General features: G+C 43.4%; 1 protein-coding gene across 8 annotated transcripts in view; it reads left to right on the top strand.

Annotated features, from left to right (window-relative positions):
* raskol (Ras GTPase-activating protein raskol) overlaps positions 1–21,083 on the top strand; it is a 185,592-nt gene that overhangs the window by 78,325 nt on the left and 86,184 nt on the right. For 2 of the 8 annotated variants that reach the window (XM_043420547.1, XM_043420549.1), the window contains one exon: positions 10,410–10,478. The exons of 3 other annotated variants lie outside the window; for them this stretch is intronic. In XM_043420547.1, the coding sequence (XP_043276482.1) occupies positions 10,410–10,478 (69 nt within the window). Of the gene's footprint in view, positions 1–3,517; positions 3,829–6,274; positions 6,357–10,409; positions 10,479–21,083 lie in introns of those variants that run through there. 3 more of the 8 variants (XM_043420553.1, XM_043420554.1, XM_043420557.1) reach the window with 3 other exon arrangements.

Below are 21,083 nucleotides of genomic sequence, written 5' to 3' on the forward strand. Positions count from 1 at the left end.
AAAAATTCATGACAAATTCATTATTCCGATATTTCGCGTACGAGGATTAATTAATTGTCGAAATATGAGGAGTTGATATGTACTGGAGGGTTCGCTGGTATCGTATAATTTGAGGCTTGTTGTTGCGCCCGAATAATTCGAGCAAAATATAACCTCCATTAGCCCCGGCATGCACTCCAACTTCGATTCTCGTTTGAGTCATATCTCGCCTGATGGAAGATTCATCTCGTGTTAATTCCTTCTGTCGAATCAACGTTTGGACGTTTAATTTGTAACGCGATGCTTCAGTTCGTTCCCTCGTAATATAATTCGAGCATTCATACACGCGTGTACCTTCCCATAAATTGGACAACGGGCGGCTCGTGTGCAATTAATTCGGGTTGAGGGTGTGCGTGGTAGTTTGGAAAATTAATTAAATAAGCAACATGAAACATTGTTGGGTGACCTAAAAATGTTGAGAATCAAAATTCGTTCTTACTTTGACGCGAAACACGATGAATATTTATCAGGCTCCGACACTTTATGCGTCAGCTAAATATCTCTATTAGCAAAATAAAAAAGTTTTTACGAGAGAAAATAAAATCGAGGCACGGTAAATTCAAATAAATGCTGGGATCGAAAAGCCATCCGATGCAGACTTTGACTCAAGCGGATCGCGGCAGTTACCTTAAGAGGATGTGCCTGCGTAAACCTGCACATGGCTTTTCCTTGACGAAGTGGAATTATCACCGTTATACGCCACTGATAAACTGGCCTATCGGTCCAGCAGATTTCCATTTGCATTAGCTCCTTCCCTTTTTTTTCTCACATCTGCCTCAAGGAAGATCACGCGAATCTAATGGAAATCGAAAATTTCAGCTTCAAGACTTAAAATTTGGGAATTTTTTAGAAATATACGGCGTAAATCTATTCATCCCGGAATTATTATGATCTACTGCCTAGTTGTCGAGAAAAAAATTAACGAAAATCACATTTTTTAAAGGGCTATACACAGGCTCATGGGTCAGACAATTTGGGTTTAATGAAACAGGATACTCCCAACTTTGAGGAGCCAAAAACTAGAATAAGAAAATATAAGGTTTTCAGATATCAATGATGTCTTGAGAAAACCTCGTTACCGGTGAAAGTCAATTGGGAATGGATAAAGAAAAACACTTGCTCGAGGTTAACGAGCAATAAGGACATGAACGGTGGAAGATTTGACAACACCGTGAGCCAGCTGATTTAAAACACAGATATGCATATACGCATATAAATAGAAAATGGCTGCTGTCACATTTTGCTTGAGGATTTAACTATCCAAAAGTATTTTAACCGTTATCATTGCATTCAAAATTGATCAATCTCAACAAATAAGTTTCACATGATTTTAACAACTGCGAGAATAAATTTTAATCGTTTCTTCGATCGTCAAAAGAACAAAAAATTTCAGTTGCTTTTTTTAATCACAAGTATAACGCATGATCTTTCTTAAATACCAGCAGCTCTGACGGCAAACGAATGACCGAATGATTCGGTCGTTAAGAAAAATGAACGAAACCCTCGATACGCCGAGTACGTCACAGCAGTGAATCATTCGAATGATTCCTTTTTGCATATTTTAGCTAGTCGAGCGTGAGATCTTGAGCAGCTCAACGTGAAAAGCATCTTCAAATCGATATTCGGAATTTCTTTAGCCCCACCACGAGCCTCTTGATCGTCTCGAAATGCTTTCGAACGCCGGTCTTTATTTCAACGTTTCTCTCGCGGTCTCTCCGCCATGTAAGCAATGCTTATTGAGCATCTCGCGGACTCGACTGGAATTACGTGACGCCCACGTACCACCCACACATCGACGCATACACACGTAGCACTTACGTTCTCATCGCCGTTTTTCGAACCCCCCTCGCTATACCGTTGACGATTTTTCAGACTGCATAAATATGCATCGAACACGATCGCATCGTGTCGGGTAAACGCGTTCCAATGCGAGTACGTGCATCGCTCATGCGCATGTCTGCATTCAGCTTTGTGCTTAAGACATCTGCTTAAAATGTGGGGGAAAAAGAAATGGGAAAAAATGAGAACATTGGCCAGAGAGACTCCTCGCTCAAACTCGCCACATTTGTACAAATAAAAGGGACAAAGTCCCCTGATTACGCTACCAACGAAACTTTTCGTTGTTCCTTGCATTCACACTTTCTTGCAATCGTCATTGCAAAAATGAAAATAATAATTGCAAAATATCGCGCGAGCCAGGCGGTCAATGATCAGCCAAAAAAGTACACGAAGCGCCATTAAAATTTTCACGATTATTCTCAACGATTAAAATCCTTTGTTTTCGTCACGCAATATCATTTCGTGCGATATCAGGGACGGCGCACGCGATGTAATCTCGAGCGAACAATTACACAAGCGTTACAGAAAGTCCTAGAAAAAAGGAAAAGCATGGGAATTTTTTCCCATGTGTGCAGTGAGGCAGTGCGAGACTCATTGTGCGGTCAGTGGATGAAACTTTTGTATTCCAGTTGAAGAGCACACCGAGTCTTCGCGGAGTGATTTATGCCACTTTTATGCCCCGGAGGAGCAAAGCATTTTACAGAAAGCCAGCATAGCGCGAATCATGACTCGCGAAGAACCATTTATGGCCCCGTGGAAATAAACAAAAAAGTATAAACCACAACTTTATACCTTTCAGACGGAATAATTATACGAAAATCGATCGAATCGAACCGACTATATTAAAGCATCATTTAACAAGGCGTCTTCCTCGAATTTGTGATGCCTGAAAAAACAATGCGCATAACGCATGCGAAACTTTCGCCGAGTATATTTTCATCATTTTCAACTCTGTTCGGTAATGGCCTGTATTACGTGTTACAAAATAATCATTTGTTTTCATGACTGCGTGAAGCAGAGAGAAAAAAACGAGTTTCGGTTTATTAATTCTTACGGACGAGCGTATGCGTTAGCATGAATATTCATTTCCTTCCTCGGAGAAAAAAAAATGCAATTCATCGCGTCGTTAGAAAATGATACGACGGAGAGAGTCCGTGGATCGTGGCTCCACGTTTCTTCATCCCACATTTGCACATGCGGTGCATTCGTTAAATTCGTTTTCCACGTTGCCTTCTTCTCCGTCGAACGAGAGTCACGTTTTTCATTCCGTACTCAACGACCGACGAAAGTAAAAGATTCAACGATCTGCTCGCAGATCGATTCACTAACTGAGAGTCCCGGTGATATCGGACAATGTAAACACTCGTTTTCATGGATGATGCGACGATCGATAAAACAGTAAAATTGTGATCGGATTGTTTAATGAGAATTTTCTTCACTATTTCCCGGAGCTATTCGAACCTTCGACCTTTTGTAAGCCCCTTGCGAAGCTGAATCACATTTCTGATTAAATTCCTGAAGACTTTAAGTCCGAACACCCGATTTTCCAAGGACGTTTAACCGTGTCGCCAAGTATGAGGGTCATGTGAGATGAGTAAATTTAGAAAATGCTCGAAAAAATGATTTATTTCCTTTGCAGATGAACGAAACAGTCCGACAAGAGTGATCGGATCGATTTCCTAAGGGAAATTGCAAAAAACTTTTGTTCAACTTTCAAACAACTCTGCAAAAAGTCGAAATCCAAGAAATGTCTCAAACCCCGTTCGCTAATACTGATCCAACGTGAAATAATAACGAGTATCTTAAATTCGGGAATATTTGTAATTGAGAAAGAATAAATCGAGATGAATCAGTCGATATCGATGGAAGGTACGTCCCCGGGTGGACGGAGGCTGTCCCGGAGCTTTCATTCTTGTCTACGTGGAGCCGACAATGAGGAGCTGGAAGCAGGTAAAGAAATCTCAACTACGTGGTGTACGATCCTTTAAATATATAAGAACTTAGCAATTATCATGATTCAGATAAATGTGTAATTAAATTGAATTCCCATGTCGTATCAATTCCATTTTCATTAAACTTTTCTTCCTTTTTCCATAATCACGCAGTTAAAGCTATACAAACGAAGATTGTAGTACAATTATTCTCATTGGAATGTAAGCCTGAAAATATTCATTTGAAACGCATACTTTTTGAGATACGCGTGGATAAGAGCCCAATATTATTTGCTTTTTAAACAGCTTTAAATGAAAAAAAGCAGAAATATCCGATATAAATACGACGATTAGCCGGAGAGGAGCAACCTGTTTTCTTGGGGGCTCTCGCATGACCGCAGAATCGAAACGAAGGGTCGTGGCCACTTTTCCACCGATTTCATTAGACTCTCCCTCGCACTTGTAACCCCTCCATTTTTTCCTCGTTCTCCCCCTTCGTTCCGTCCCTTTTTCAGCCGTATGGAGATCGCGTTGCACGCACCTATACGCTCGCGTAGGTGCTCGTAACCGATGTATATTTAAGCACGTGCACTAATTCATACGTTTGAATACATATTTACAAGCATATGCTTGACTGCTGGTTCAAACTCGCGCAGAAACTCGAGAAAAGTACGAGTTTCTTTATTCCTATTTCACATTTGACCAATTGGAAAGAAAAATTTGAATGAAAAACATGTTGCGATTTTGGATAATTCGTGTTAATCTATTCGCATCAGCTCAATCGAACGCAGTTTTCATAGGTCAGTTGGCCATCGAATAACAAAAACGATATCCAGGATACGAGAGGATCGAGAATTACCGTTCAACTTATATTTACCGCTCGATATAACTGCGGCATATTTTCTTACTGGGGATTAAAAAATGAAGAAAAGGAAACTCGTTTTTCCTGATCTAGTATCCACGATTTCGGAGCTCGAGAACGCGAGAGAATGAAACCTGTAACTGAATATTGGAATACGAGCAAAAATAATCCATCAGCATAGTAATTAAACTTGATATCAAACAAAAACAAAAGTCCTCGCACTTCTATAAGTTTCTTTATAAAACAAATATACAAAATGAAGGAAGAGGTCGGGGAGGCCCTTTGTCGTTGGGATTAGAGTAACTTTTTCGACCACTGCGACGCTCAGTTATTCGATAGATCTCGTAAAGTTCATTAACTAAAATATATAATCGTTCTGCTCAGACCTTGTGCCATTTATTTCGAAACCAGCTTCCACAATCCAATACTGAAAACGGCTCTGACAATAACGAGGTAGAGCGAAGGGTTTTTCTAAGCCGCATATTTTACGCTCGCGTTTTTTAATCTCTATTCGCGTTTTAATACGTGGCAAGACGCGATGAAAGATTTTAGCGGAAGTTAATCAGCAATACCGCGACATATGTCTGGGGCGTTAAATTCCCGGTGCAACGAGTAGAGGATATAGCAATGGAAGGTGGAATCTGTATAGAAACTGCAGACGATCCTATACGGAGCAGGGGCGGGGGGGGGGGGGGGGGGCTGGCTGGCTGGAGCACAGGATGACGATGACCGACCTCGCTCTATCCCACTTTGACGGAGAATCATCCCATAAGGAATATCTCGCTCATCGCCCCGAGCCGATTGGAGCCTTCGGGGCTTTCTGGACGACGTCGTATACAGGCGCGCACACGAACGTGCGTACAGCGAGCGTGTGCGTATCTTCATACGCTCTCGTATTCGTACGTGGAGACGAAAGATCGAGGCGCCTTCGCGCACGGACACACAACTTCGGTGTCTTCCACAAGCCGCACGTTTAACGCTCACACGTTCGGGATCGAAGGCGCAATGTGTGTACGCGACTCTCCGTAACTCGGCACGAGACCGCGAGCTTAATATTTACTCGCATATAGACGCAGCCACCGTCTCGCGATCTCGGTCCATTCGCGCGCGCTTACGGTCTTCACTATCTAACCGTACCGAGGAGAGGAAGGAACACGCGCGCGCCTTCCCCGCGAGACTCGCTCGTCACTCGATATCGTCTCTCCCATATTACACGCGCGCGTTTCGCCCGACATCGCGGACCACTCCGTTTCTAACTCCCGCATTCGTACGCGCTTCATTTATAATCTGCCACTTCTCGGAGCTCCTGTTAACGATCGCGAGGATTTACCGCGAGAAAGTTGCCCCACGGGAATGTGCCAGCGGAATTTTCAAGCCAAGTTCCTGCGACAATCGTTAGCTCAGGCGACCAGTGATTTCCGATACGCTCGCTCTACCCATCGCGATCGACCTTCCCCATTAATTTGACATTTTTTGCTTTGCCCTCGTCACTTCAACCTCCGTGCAGTTTGCTACGATTTTGTGGATTAATGGAGAACTCAGTGCTTCGATCTTACTATCCCATCAATAAGTGCTCCACGATGTCCGTACGTATGCGCTATTAAACAAACTGCCCATGCCAATCTGACACTCCAACATGAGAATCAGATATGTCGCTCAGGATACACCTCTTGATGAATGCAAACGTACGTTCCTCTCACTTCTTTCGTCACTCGTTATTTAATCAACCAGCACAAATTACTCGACTCTCATTTTCATTCAACACTCCCCAATAAATACTCGTGACATCTCTAATGGTAGAAAAAAGTCATTTTTCAAGACTTGGCAGAATAGCGACCCTCCTCTTTACGGCTCTACTCGAAAACAACGCTGCTCCAAACAGCCCTATTCTCAGGTTTGCTAAAACAATACTATGCGATATGTTTCCCCTTTGTCATTAATCATCTGTGTCATCCGCCTAGACACGTTGAACAGTAGAGACTTTATTCATGCATAAAATAAAATTCTTTAGAGTTTTCTACTCTCAGTAAATGTATTCAACAACATCGGTAGGATGTAGTATTGTGGATTGCTAATGAGCAGACGTTGAGATTTTATGAATTTCGGAGTTAAGATTTTAGAAGCGGAGTCCTTTCGAGCAGAGGCGTCAAGGGGCTGGTTATTATTCTGCCAGAATTGTTATTTTTACATTTTTCCTGTGGAAATTAAAAATTCTCCTTCCACGAAAATGTCTAAAAAAAATCACAGTCAGCGCGAAATTGAAGAGTAAATAATTGAGATCCTCCATTGAGGAACCGTCCTCAAAACTGACACTGACTATGTATTACGAGGAGAAAATGTTTTTCCATTAGGGTCACCGAAGTTTTATGATCCGATTTCGTGCACATTGGTAGGAGCGTGAATCGGTCCAGATGCGTGAGAAAATCGTGCTGATCTCGTCAACAAGTCAAGGTGCAGACTCCGTATTCGAAGTGCGTTGACTGGTCCATGTGGCGAGTACCACGAGCTCGGTATCGCTTTTCGAGCAGTCACTCGGTCACGTATTTCGCCTTAAATACAACGGCATATTTGAAATACGAGGATAAAAAATGCTGCGACGTTTGACGTATACGAATAGCGTAGATTTCTTCTCGAGTACGCTCCGCGAGTACGCGGACACAACGAAGAGCAAAGACCCCAAAAACCGTTTGGATGCCATTCTCGCGCCCCGTAAAAAAGTATTGTGAGACCGTTATATGGGATATTCGGGGTACTCGTGTTTTGCCGCGACTTCCATGTACTCTTTTATTTTCGTACAACGGCATTTTACCGCCATTTTTCGACTGGCTTCCATATGCGCGCGCCCTCTTTTATCTTCATTCGGATGAAATTTAGTCTGACACATTTAACACAGCTCAGCCTAATTGATCCAATTTCCGTTGATTAAACAGTATTTTGGGCTCTCTTGAGCAGGGGTTTGCGGAGAAAAAAACTTCCATTCGAAACGGAGCTGCTTTGTCTCAGAACTGAAACAAAAATCAACACATTATTAAGAGAAATGAGAATTCCTCTAATTCTCATTAACCAGAGGTCGGCGGGGATTAAGGGAGCAAGGAAATCGAAAAGTCGCTTAATGAAATTGAAAATTCATTTTTTCTTTATAAACATGAATAGCAAACGAGTATAGCAAAAATAAAGTTGCGATACTCCGTGATTGGTTAACTCAGATACACAAGAAGAACGAGAGCCAAATAAAATACGAGGGAAAGATATGAGAGACGCACCCCGCAGTGCGAGTCTCGTTTTCCAGCGCACAGTGGCATTTTTTTCACTTTTTCTTCATCCTTCCTGCTTATCCTCGTGGCGGAGCACACCTACACCCAGCATTGACGTTACAAACCTTTCGAAGAGCATCTTGCTAAACGGATATACGCAGGGCTCTAGACACCTTCGTTATAATACCTTTATGTGTTTATGCACAGTTCTCACTACTCTTGTATTCCTTTTTTTGCTGTTTTATCTTCGGCATGATTTAGCCAATACATATCGCGGCTTCTCGAGCGCAAAAAGTATTGTATAGCCACGAGCTTTTGCGAATAATATAAGAAGGAATAGCAAGAATAAGGGCTCGCGAGCATTCGTGGCACCGAGAGTCCTTCGTAAGAGTCCTTGATAAGTCATACCTATCCTGTCTATATATAAAACTTGCGGGCGTTACTGAGCCATGGGGCTAATAGGATAACTACACAGGGAAAGGTCTGGGCTCTGATTTTATCGGTTCCTCAGCTCTTATACTTTTCGTTTTTATCCGTTTCTCTTGCTCAACAAAACTCTTTCTCTCTCTCTCTCTCTCTCTCTTTCCTTTCTTCTTCTTTTTCCACAGCGTTCTTTTTCTTCCTGAAAATAAACGCGCGAAGATCCACACTGGTTGGTCCTTCGTACATACGCAACGTTACTTATTGCACATTGAAAAAGAGAATAATATGCGAGAACGGCAATTAACTGCGAGCAAGGATTTTCCTCCAGGCTACGTATATATTCTCAGAGTCTCGAATCGCAGCTGTGGATTTTCTACTATTGCTGATGCGACTCGTGTTGAAAAAAATAAACGGTAAAAAGCCAACGAAAAGTGCCTCGCGAGGGGCTACGCGTGGCTTCAATTTTTTTCATCATTTTCGTCTCTTGCCTACGAATTAATCGTACGAGTGATGGAACGATACAGCCAACGTCACGCGTTTCTAATACACGCACCTTCGTGGCAAATTTGTTATTTTTCGCTCGTAAGTAAGGTTGCTGGGACACGACGAATGCATCGAGAAAATGAGAACGAATTTTCATTGTTCGTTAATAGACCGAAAACTCAATTTCCTTTGTCTACTTGAATCGTTATTGTTTTGGCTGTACGATGGAACGAGAGAGCCGGAATCGGACTAGCTCCTGCTGGTCGTCATACCGATCCCTCCGGTATTTAGTTACTCCTCGAGTCTTATCCTCAGGGGACGAGGAGAAACGTACGTGGATCCTACAGAGAGTCCACACAATGTAACAACGTGTGCATTCACATATGTCAGTATATAAATACGTACGGATATAGAGATACATTAAGGTGGGCACACACGATGTATACGCTGAAGGAATTGGAGCGAGTACCGATATGGTCGGTGCTCTCCTCGGACCGTCCATTAAACTCTCGTATGTGTGCCCCACCATGTGGAAAAAAGCTGCCCTCGCGAAAAACTCGTGCTCTTGCGGAGCGACGATGCACAAGACACAAACGTCGGGGTATACATAGAGAGGAGAATCGTTACTCATCGCACGAGCTAAATTCGTTCTTACATTGAGGCGGCTGTATGTGGAGCTAGTTCGAGCGCAGACTGCGCATGGAACAAAATCTCTTGTCAAAAGCTTCATTATCACGTGCTCTGTGCGAGGAAATCTTCGTTTGCTGCGTTCACCCTACGCAGAAATTTCTTCAGTACTTATTTAGCTGACGATTTTCTTTCTGAGATTACAAAATCAAACGGAAGCGTACTGGAAACGTAACTTCGAAGACACCTTGTGGAGACTGCGCCTCAGGAATGGGGTTATGTAACTGAACTGTTTCCCTCATCGCATTTCTCTCCCATTCTTTACGTTGTCGTCACGTTTCGCCTTGACGAGAAGAAGGTGGAAGGAGGGCTCGCCCGTAACTCTTCTACAGGTTGCTTCTTCTCGCTTCCTCTCCGCCTCCCCATCTTCCGCGCCATTCCTCTCTTTTCCCTTTTCGGAGCTGTTTGTCGCGTTTTTCGCAGGTTGACCATATACCTTCGTACAAAGTAAGCGAATACGTCGTTATCCTCGCACCTTCGTGTACAAAGAAATATACACTTTACAACGTCGAGCGATGAAACGTTTGACGAGAGAGAGAGATAAAAAAACTGATTTACAGATGATTGTACCAGTTATCCCTTGTCGTTGACGTGTACGAGATTCTCTTCCTCTTTTTCATGTCACATTCGTACGTGCACGGTAACCTCAATTCGTTACGATTAATCTTTGCTTATTGTGTTAATCAGCATCGAAGCGTGCAACTGTTGTGAAAAATCTTTGAGTGTCAATGGAAAACGCCTTTACGAATTTCTGTGCTCTTAAAAATACTTAAGTGCAACAGCTTCCTCGTGCAAATTGGAAGGATAAAACGAGAGTTTTTTTTTGTACAATCGTCCCAATGTCACATTCCATCAATAATTATTCATTTTCTTCTTTCGTTCTGATTCCAGGTGAGTCCGACAGAATCAAGTCATTGCCGCGTAATTCGAGATTCGCGAGATTCTCGGAGAATGGAGGAGGTAAGACGGAATGAACAATCCAATCAATCGAATCCATCGATCTTTTAAGGTAGTTCATTCATGAAACGGTTTTTTTTTTTAAAAAGTCTTGAAACTCACAGAGTTTAAATAAATAGGTAGTCGACTCAAACGCATATCAAATTTTGAAGAATTCGTCTTATCGGTTATTTAGACAAACGTGCTTAAATATGAAGAAAAATACACAGGGTTATAGGAACTATGCGTAAAAAATCGTTTATCTTTCCATATAACGAATGAACGCTTCTCACGAAGTTTATGAAAAAGTACACAATAACAATAAAGTATACAATGAAGGTTTGCAAAAAAATCCGAGACGATTGTCTTGCTAGTATAATGAAGATTGTAGTTTCATTCGCCGAAAGATAAGTTGAAAAAATTTATATACAATTTCGAATTAATAACTCTGACATTAATTTAAAGTGATGATATACCTTTAATTACGAAGTAAAAATCGACGCAATTTAGAGACACCAATAAAATGCGATCCTTCGGACATGATCTACCTTAAGGAGGGTGGCTAGGGACGATACAATGTTGCCATGCTAAACCATGTAAAATACATAAAAAATTTCAAAATGATAAGAATTTAATAAAATTTGGTGAACATATTCTTTAGTGTTAAATTTGACAATACAAATTTTTTAAGATTTTTCTTCTGTACAGCAGTTATCGAGTAATTGATCACTAAAGTTCACGTGTATAAGCATAGCGTTTGTATACATTCCGGGCATAAGAAATCTGCTTTAATGCGTAATTACTCGATAACTAAGCAGAAGAAAATTTTGAAAAAAATTGTGTCTTCGCACTTGATGTTGAAGAACATTATCACCAAATTTGATCAATTTCTTATCAATTTGACGAACGTAGCCACCCTCCTTAACACCAGTAATGTTCGTAAAAAAAAGAAACAAAAAGTTAGAAACTCGAAAATTGTAAAGCCAAAAAACGTCAAATTAAGGGATTTCGTAGTAGAAAAATTGCTTGAAAATCACCATTTTTATATGCGAACTGGAAGAAATAAATGTTTTTAAAAGTTATTTCGAATCAAAAAATAATTTGAGTACTTTAGCCTGAAGATTATTGCCTTAGTCTTTATTTAGTGTATCAATCCTACTATTGAGGGATTCCCATCTAATAATTGCGCGAGTAGGATCGTAATTATTAATTTCGGAACTTCCGCAAATACTTTTCTACACCCCTATGACGTGTAACGCTGGAAAGGGTTCGAGAAAATATAGAAAACGACGAATACACTTTGATATAAATACTAAGCGCTCGTCGATCTGACTATCCGTATATAAATGACACGTACGAACGTCGATGACAATATTGTTTCGAAATATCGAACTCCTACTTGGCTCGTATCATCCTCTCTACTCGTAAATTGCCACATGGCCCACGCGATCGTACAACCAATCGGAGCGTTTTCTACGATTTTATATGTACATAAACTGCGCGTGTATAGTATTTCGACCCAACCGCAATAATGTGCCTGTAACTCGTCCGTCTAAATGGGATATCGAGGAAAAACTCATTCCCCAGAGAACGATACACGCTCGAGTGAGCAAGAAAAATCCCCGGATGCGCGATTTTCGTTATCGCCTTGATTGAACGGGAAACAAAAAGAGTCCGAAGCAACTTGACAAAAGAATATCGTAATTGACTCAAAATCGGATGCAGAGACAATGGCTTCTGCTTGACAGAAGAGTCACAATTTATCGAGCCACAACAACGTATTTTCATCAAGTTTGTACTTGCCGTTTGTGTGTGTGCGTTTATTTTTCATATTAAATTGATTTCATCGGTCGACTAGTTCACGCACTTTTACATGATTAAGGACTTTCGACAGCTCTTATTTCGAGTTCCATTGCAGTGTTGATGGGGTCGTTGGTTCTTCATTGAAATTCTTCTCCGAGCACTACTCGTTCACCAACTTTTACTTCAAACGGTTTGATAAATTGGGAAAAAACTGCTCGTGCAGTAAATCGTCGAGTTTTACCGTTTCTGGCGTTTATCACCAGGGACTAATCCTTTTTTCTAGCTGCTCCAACATTACCGAGCGATTCCATACCGGATTTATCGGTTATTAGTGGAACGAAACAACTTTTGAATTCCGTTGCCAAATCGTGCTGGCACGCGGATAATTCTCGTTATATTACTTTTTTCTCGCAAACAATCTCGTTCGTGCGTTTTTTTCACATATTTCTCTCGGCGTGCGCCAGGATACCGCAGATATATAAATACTTGGATCGATTGAGTCGTTTACATCGGCATTCGCAACAATCTCATTACTTCCCACTCGCCGTTAGAAACCCCTGTTTTTACACGTCAAGTATGTTTAATTCATACGAATTCCCAGTTGCAATCTCGATTACGTGAGTTCTATTTATGGAGACCCTGCCCGACAAAATGGAAAAAAATAAATCTTTCTTTCGTTACAAAAAGTTTTAATAATAATTAAGCAACGTTAAAAGTTTTAACAAAATGTAGTATAATTACGAGACGTTTGCTGCCACCGTCAGTCGGTACGGTCGACGAATGAGCAGAGCGAAGTCATCTCCACTGTCGGTAATGTCAGAATTCACCTTAACATCGTCCAACCGTTGTCAACGAAGTTTACGTAGCGTCAGAATTCCTCATGGACGAGAACTACGCTGTTGATATTCGAGTTGAAAATGTGCCCGCATTACCCTACGAGTTACAATTGCTTCGATGATGACAACAAATTTATTGATATATACTTGAAAGAAAATGTAATTCGAGACAAGAATCAAGCACTGAACGAGATCACTGAAATTTTAAATCTTCTTCCAATATCAAAAGTCAACTCCAATTAACTTTACTCCACCTTTTGTGTTGCCAAGAAAAAGAGATTAAACACCACAATTTTGATATTTTATTGAGTCAATGCCTCAGTATAAAGTTTAAGCATAAACGCAGATGACAGGATATAACAAAATAAAGGTATGAAAAATATTAACGAAAGCAGAAAAAACAACTGATAATAAAATAAAATAAGATATAATAGACAAATCACACAAACTTCATCCAATCGTACATGAGCAAAGCATAAAAAAAAAATAAAAAAAAAAAAAAAAGAACAATAGATCACAAATTCAAACAAATTATACAAAAATAATACAAGCCCATTTGTAATCATGGATGCAAAGCATGTAAAATAAAAATCGTAAAATGTCTTCTCGTACTCATACACAACGTAATGTACGGTCTTGCAGTGAATCGTTGTTACCGAATTTCTTTCAAGACATGAAAACCTGTAAATTAGATCGCCCTTATCAGTCGGCGCAACGCGAAAACTGATAGTGGCGAAGAATGCGATAACTTCAGTCACCAAAACATATGATAATCGGCAATAAAAATAATAGAAACAAGTAGCGAGACAATGACGGAATGCCCCTCAATGTTTACTCCACGATAAATAATGGTCGCTCCGTAATAAAGGTCAGTCGTAGAGGATACGATACGAATACATAATATGTCGTTTAATAAACCACATGCACGTGTAGACGCCGCATTGGACAATCGATATCGTATTCCATTGGCGTATGTACGTCAAGCATTAATGGTCGTACACCCCCTACAAGGTGGGGCTGAATCGTGCGGTCACTTTACGTATAAGGACTCGTTTCGTCGTTGCTTTTCCATTCCTACCTTGTGTATATACATGTTAAGAGTGTACATGGGGCACACGGTATTCGAGTATTCTCATAGCTATACACCGGCGGATCATTGACCGACGCAAGGTGATTCTTACGCGAGTGAATAAATCGACTCGGCCGTAGTATCCTTTTCCCTTCTCATCAAGACTTCATTCTCCTTTTTCTCCTTTTGCTTATTTATTTTCCCGTCTTCTTATTCTTCCTCCTTCAACTCCTTTCCTTCTTCGTCTTGTTTTTCGTTCCGCTCCTCTCTCGCGGTGGTGTTTTCTTCTAAATCCGGATGCAGGCCAATCCTTCATCCTCCTCCTTTCTTTCGCTCTTTCTTACTCCTCCCCAGCTCCCCTTGTGCATGCACCCGATATATTTTGCCTCTTGCACTATCGCGATACACTTATCAACCCTCCCCCTCCGCTCACTCCACTTCTTTGCAGCGCGAATCTCCGACGGCGTCTCTCGCGTCGCTCGATTACGTACCGTCACGATCCTCATCGCCAGGATGAAACGATCCCACCCATGGACGACGAGATATTCGCTATCGATACGAGGACATTCGTGACGCCGTTAAAGTTTGGCGCAGAGTTCGAACTTTCCGATTGGGAGAAATCAAATATTTCGTTACTAATCGAGTTTTATTTCTCATCTCGTTCTTCAGATTCAGAGTTTTCGAAAGATTCGTTTTAATATCAACAATCTTCGTGGCCACACACGATCGATTAACGTTTTGTTTTTTCATCTCGAAAGTAGAAATCGACGTTGCTGCGTTAACGAAATTCACATTGAACGCGTATAATTTCATGTCACGCACGCATCATGTACGCTATAGAAGATTAGAGCGAGCGTGCGAAAGATACGATTAAAATTACCGTTTCGTGTAATCATTCACTCGTTCTCGTTGCAAATCGATTACTAACAGACGTTAGCGAGATTCACCGACGTAACCTATAAAGCACCCAACATTAACGAGCTGGATTTTTTCTATATACGTATATATTCGCGTATGGTATCGAAGCTGATGCTCGAGCTGGTGCTATTTTTCTTGGCCTCGGGCGAATCGCGGACCCCTTTTCCACACGGAGCACAGCGCAGCACACGGACGGACAGACACACTCGACTGTTTCGTGCGACCAAGGGCCGGGAGACTCGATTGCACTCGTTGCATTCACTCGCGAGAGAGACTCGTTCCTTACATTGCCTGTTATACCCGCTCTCAGCGGCCTTCCATCGGACTCTTTTGCGATTTGCTCCTCGCGGAGAGCTCTCTCGCTGCACTTCCCACCAGCATCAACAAACACACCGACCTTCGTAAGGAATATTCCCTTTTTGAAGTGCGCGCGCGCGCGGTTTGTGCAACGTACACGCAAGACCAAAGATATCTTCGTGGTCAACGTCTCAGTTGGGGTTGCTATCTCTCTTTTCCTTTTTCCCTCGTTCCTTCCAGTGATGTTTAACTCGCTTTCGAGCTCGGTCTTCGTTTCCTCTGGCCTCAGAGCAAGCGATCGAATTCTTCCTTGTTTTTCACTCGGTCTGGCTCGATCGGACTCTTTTTTCCTTAAGTATTCGTTCGTCAATTGGAGCATCGTCGTCTGCCCTCTTTTCCCATCACAAAAGCCTGGAATTGCCTGCATGACGACGTTTCACACGTGTCGTCATTTTCTCTCTTGCTCTCCACGTGGCTCATCTTCTGCCACCAATCGCTTCTCCCGATCTCTCCGCTCTACTTCAGACTCCTTTGGCTGTCTATCACGACACCCTAGAGAACTTAGTCACGCGTGTCATTTGAGTATCTTCGCTCGTCGAAGAGCACGTTTTCACGCCAATGCAAAAGAGCTCGCCGACGACCCAAAGCAGGCTCAAGCTCCGTCAGACATAATGCACTGCAACGCCTAAATCACACTGCCAGACTCGGTACGACGGTGGACGGAGCACGTACGGAAGAGCCTCTCCGTGACGAGTCAGTAGCGTCTCATTCATCATCGCAGGCGTGAGAACCGACGTCTTTTCATCCAGTGCATCTGTGAAGTCCCGTATGAAAAAGAAGACGAACGCTTGGGAAAATTAGGAAAGTTTGATAAACAAACTTCAGAGATTGAAGAAAGACTGATTGACGATCTCGAGCCGCGGTGGAAACCCGGCTTGTCTGCACACTTTTCCACATTTCCCCGAACTTTTTGAGACCAAGACCGCGGCGTCGACTCTTGAGAGCAGTATTTTGGCCCGCCAGCTCCGAGATACTTTGCGCCTCAAAACCTCTACTTCGTGTGACGCTTAGAAGAAACAATTTTACGAATCGCTTCTCGCGCAGATGCTCCGCGACATCAAACACCAAAAACCGTAAAAATACACAACCGTCGAAGGCTCGAAATTCGAAAGAAGCAGCATAAATACTCGGGACACTGGGGAAACGGCCGATAAGACGCGATTACACGAACAACGTTCGATCTAGCGAACGTGGGAGTCGGAATCAGAAAATAGAAATCCGATAGGTCTGCGGTGTCGAGAGGTTCAAGGAAAACAAGTGCCGGACCTTCGGGGGTTCAGGAGGTACAAATACAAATGCTATTGTAAAACACACACTGTACAATCGTCACAGTGCTGGAATACTACTGCACTCCGGCGTTGTACGGTAATGCGATTTCACGAACAACGGAACCCCCTTCTCGATTCCAGGTATAGTTTCATTAGTGCACGTTTGAGTAACGCCTTTCCCTTTTGCGTTATTATGAAATACACCGCGTTCTCGGCCTAATGAAAACGGTATCCGCGCAGTGAGTAAATAAAAAAAGGAAACACGTTTACTCGTAAAACAGGTAGAGATGCATTATTCCCTGGGCATTGAGAGACGTCAGTGTTGACGCACGTTTTTATTGCTGCGGTACGCATTTGTGGGACGCGGAGTCGAGCGCGTTTTTTAGCGGTCTCCAAGCTTTGTATTTATTTAACAAAAGTTTCCTCAGTTTTGGTGCGAATCACCCGGAACTGTTTTTTTTTTTTTTTTTTTTTGCGACACATTGACGCGGTCCATTTTTTCAGTCACGTTCCTTGAATGCAATTTCGGGATGTGGCAGTGCTGCAGCTAATGTGGGTGAATGGCGCCTTAACGACTGAGTTTACGGTTCCGTCCTGTCGTCGACTCGCCCGACGACGAAATCGTTTATTTTCCCGCGTCATCGGCCGCGTGACTTCTCGGCCCGGGGCCGTCGTCCACGCGGAAAATAGCTGCACGAAGCCACTCGACACACGAATAAATTTTGTGCGTCTGAAGCCTCCTCCGAGATTTTCTGTCGCGACGACTTTTTTCGAGGCTGCTGCAGAGACGATGGATAAAATGGATCGCCTGAATCTATTTTTGCAGTACGCTGCTGAGTCGATCTAGTTCTCCGGGGCCCTTAACCTTCGCCGAACATGTCCAATGACGGTTTTTTAAGGCTCGTGCTATTTTGAAAAAACTTGTTTATTCACCACTCAAGTACAAATGACTGGAGCTGAGTTTTCAACCACGCCCCCCTATCGGAATCATCGCGTATCGCTGGACCGCGTTCTCGTGTACTTTGTCGCGGTCTTCGTCGTCAACGATTCTATGCCTTTCGTCGGAGCGTCCAGCTTCCGGCCTTTTTGAAGTATTTTCTCTTTTGTCGTCACTTCCACTGGGCATCAGATCGTGCAATTTTCCTAATTTCGAGGTCAACAACGCATCCTTTGGACCGCAGTACGTCGAAGGCGGTATTAGATCCAGAAGTTGGTCGTACTTGCCCCATTTGTCTTGGAAGTAATGGGACAATTCACACTTCGGCCAAGGCTTGGTAACGCAGTGGCTCAAACCTAAACAAAGTTCGATGGACTACCTCGGTCAAAATGCCTGTGCGGAATTAGTACTTTTTTCAACTTTTCCTCACCCCCGCATCCACCCCTCGGACAATCCTGCTGAAGCCCGTTCCTGTGATAACAGTCACAGTCGTAGTAAACGACTCCAGCTCGAAGTTCTCGTGACCTAACTGCCTTAACGCCGAGTTTCTTCTTTTTCTTTTCCGACGAATCGTGCCTGCCGGACTCGTCGTGCTTGCCCCTTTGCTTCGCCTCGTTTTCGTCTTTTGATGGCGAATCGCGTTTGTCGCGTTTCCGGGATTCCGTGGGATGCTTTCCACTCATTTCCACTCACTTCGTTCCTGTTGTTTATTATCGAAACTTATGAGTAAACAGATTCATCGATTAATCTCGATGGAAACCTTCTGGACTGTGGATCGAAGGGGGGACGAAATGAAAAAATCGCAAGAACAGCGTTCACGATTGCACATTTTTTATTAATTATTCCTTGATTTGAGGTATTTGTACACGCATCATTTGACAATTTCAAAGTAATCATCGGACGGGTAATTCTGATCTAACGCAATATTCGACTTCTGGAATTTCGTGAACCGCGAAACTTCGGTGTCTTGCTGAATTCGATAGGAGAGTTCTCGCGTGTCGATTTCTTCGTTGCTCGTAACTCATTCGGAGCACGTTTTCGGGTATGTGAAGATGGCACTCGTCCTGAAGCCCGTTCCTCTTGGCACGACAAGTCAAGTAACTTTGCATCGCCGTAGCTCTGAAGCCATCGCAACAGTTGTTGGCCAATGTGTTCTCCGTTACCGCAGACGTAGAGCTCGTTTGGCTCGATTTTTTCGACTCGTAAGCCGGGCATCTGACGTAAGTTGCTTCCTCGCACCGGTGGATCGATTTTTCTCTTTGAGAAGCGTAAGCTGGACACTGCACGTAAACGGGTTCCTCGCGAATGGATTGCTGGGGAAAAAATTATTGTTTAAACTTTTCTATTCTCATGAGTAATCTTTGGACAATCTTAAAGTTCGAATGGAACCGCCAAATGCTAAAATCTACTGAAAACACGTGCAGAGACGATTAATGACGAAAAGGAGAATAATTTTTCTTATAAATCGTACATTCCGAAGTAAAAAGCAAAAGTTTCCAACAATGCATGTACCGTTTGGACACTTCCCGTCAGTTTAGCCGGACATTGAACATAGACTGGTTCCCGTAGAATAGGATCGGATTGATTGCCAACGGAAGCAAAAGTGGGAACGGCGACGTTCGAGTCACTAGAAACCCGGGCCGATACTTTCTCCTCTTCCTGTGAAGATTCGGAAGACTTTCGATCCTTCGAAGATTTCTTCTCCTCTTCCTGCGAAGATTCGGAAGACTTTCGATCCTTAGGGCGTCGGCCCGTCTTTTTGTTTTTAGTCTCTTGTTCCGTTTGAGATTCTTTAGTGGCCTCCTGCTTCTCGGGTTTGGTGGGTTTCTTGGGCCTGCTGATTTTACTGGCTTTACCCGCCTCGATGAGCTCGCTGGGTTTGCTCGCCTCCTTTGGTTTAGCACCATCTTTCTTTTTTTTTCCACTTTTCGTAGTGACTTTTCGTGGTCCAGTAATTTTCTTGGTACACGGCTTGTAGTCACGTAAACGATAAGGGCCAAGCTGCACCGGAGCAATGTCCGGTAGGCATGGGACAGGACATTGAGAAAATACGCTTCCGCCAGGCAAGGGATGCATTTGCGAGCGGAGTCCGCCTTGCATAGTTTTACAACAGGACTGCGGTGGACACGGACAAGCACGAGGAGCGAACGAATAAGGTGGGCAGCTTCTTGGCCCCTGGCCAACTCTTGCGTGCTTGACTCTACTGCACCTGAACGGCCCTACGCGTCCTTCCAATTCCGAAGTCGTTGGAGTCAAACCATTTTTTCTCTCGACAGCCGATCTGACTGGATTACAAATTCTTTTATTACGAGCGCTTATCGCGCACGGATAAGAGCGTTGAGCCACCGGTTCGACACGCGGATCGCAACAGCGAACGGTTGGCTTCGTAGAGTGTCTAGCGCGCTGACGATCGCAAATCATTCTTGCGGAGCCTGGACAATGCTGACTGATTCTGGCCACCGGTCCATTATCTCTAGGTCTTACATTAAGGTGGGTTAAATGTCGAACGTTCGAACATCGTTCAGGAAAAGTAAGAGCTCTGGCCTGAGGCCCCGCAGAACAGACACGTGTTTCCAAGTATTCACAAGCGTTCTCAACACCCGAACGATCGTTTCTGTCGGATCGTGTGACCCTGGCAGTTGGACAAGTGCCATCGTGCTTAACTGAAGTTTTGTAACGAGTTGCGCAATCTCCGGATATCTGCGAGCGATCTTGTGCCACTTGAGTCACCCTGGCCACGGGGCCCCTGGGGGTCGTTGTACATTCGATGAAAAACGCTGGTTCCTTGTAGCTCCCGGATGATCGCGCCCTGTTACTTCCTACCGGGCCATAAGTGAGCCTCGAAGAAGGACCATCGTGATTCCTGCTTCCGTGGGTCGCCTCGAGAATGGTAATCGGTTCATTGACAGTCGAACGATCCGAATGCTCCGCCACTTTCCCTGCACAAGCGGTTGCTCCGTTCGGGCGATCTTTTGTTTCTAATAGAAAGTTCATCAGTCTGGGCGTCGCTGATCTGCTACCGCCGTGTCTTGGACTTGTTTCACTCGGATAAGCTGCTACCCTGAGTCAATAATTGAACCGCTGTTAATAAACCCCAAGCCTCGATCGTGATAGATTCAACGTTTTCTCTCTCTCTCTCTGTAAATAGTACCTCGAAGAAGGACCGAACTCGCATTGCTTCGTTTCCAAGATCATGCAGGTTTTATTGTGTCCGATATTATCGCGGGTATCCGGTGGCACCTGGACCACCTGGGCGATCGGTTGGTTCCCATCGAGTCGACACTCCAACAGCGTGTATCCTGGTGGATACTCGCTCCGTTGTCGACAGCAGGTCGGCGAGCTCGAGGCCCTTTGGGCTCGTCCGCGCTTGCAGGAAGTCTGTTAAATCGATTAGCTTCGTGGTGCACAAATCTCAACGACGAATATAAACGTATGTGCGCT

This window comes from Venturia canescens, chromosome 5, assembly GCF_019457755.1.
Source record: "Venturia canescens isolate UGA chromosome 5, ASM1945775v1, whole genome shotgun sequence".
Classification (NCBI taxonomy): domain Eukaryota; kingdom Metazoa; phylum Arthropoda; class Insecta; order Hymenoptera; family Ichneumonidae; genus Venturia; species Venturia canescens.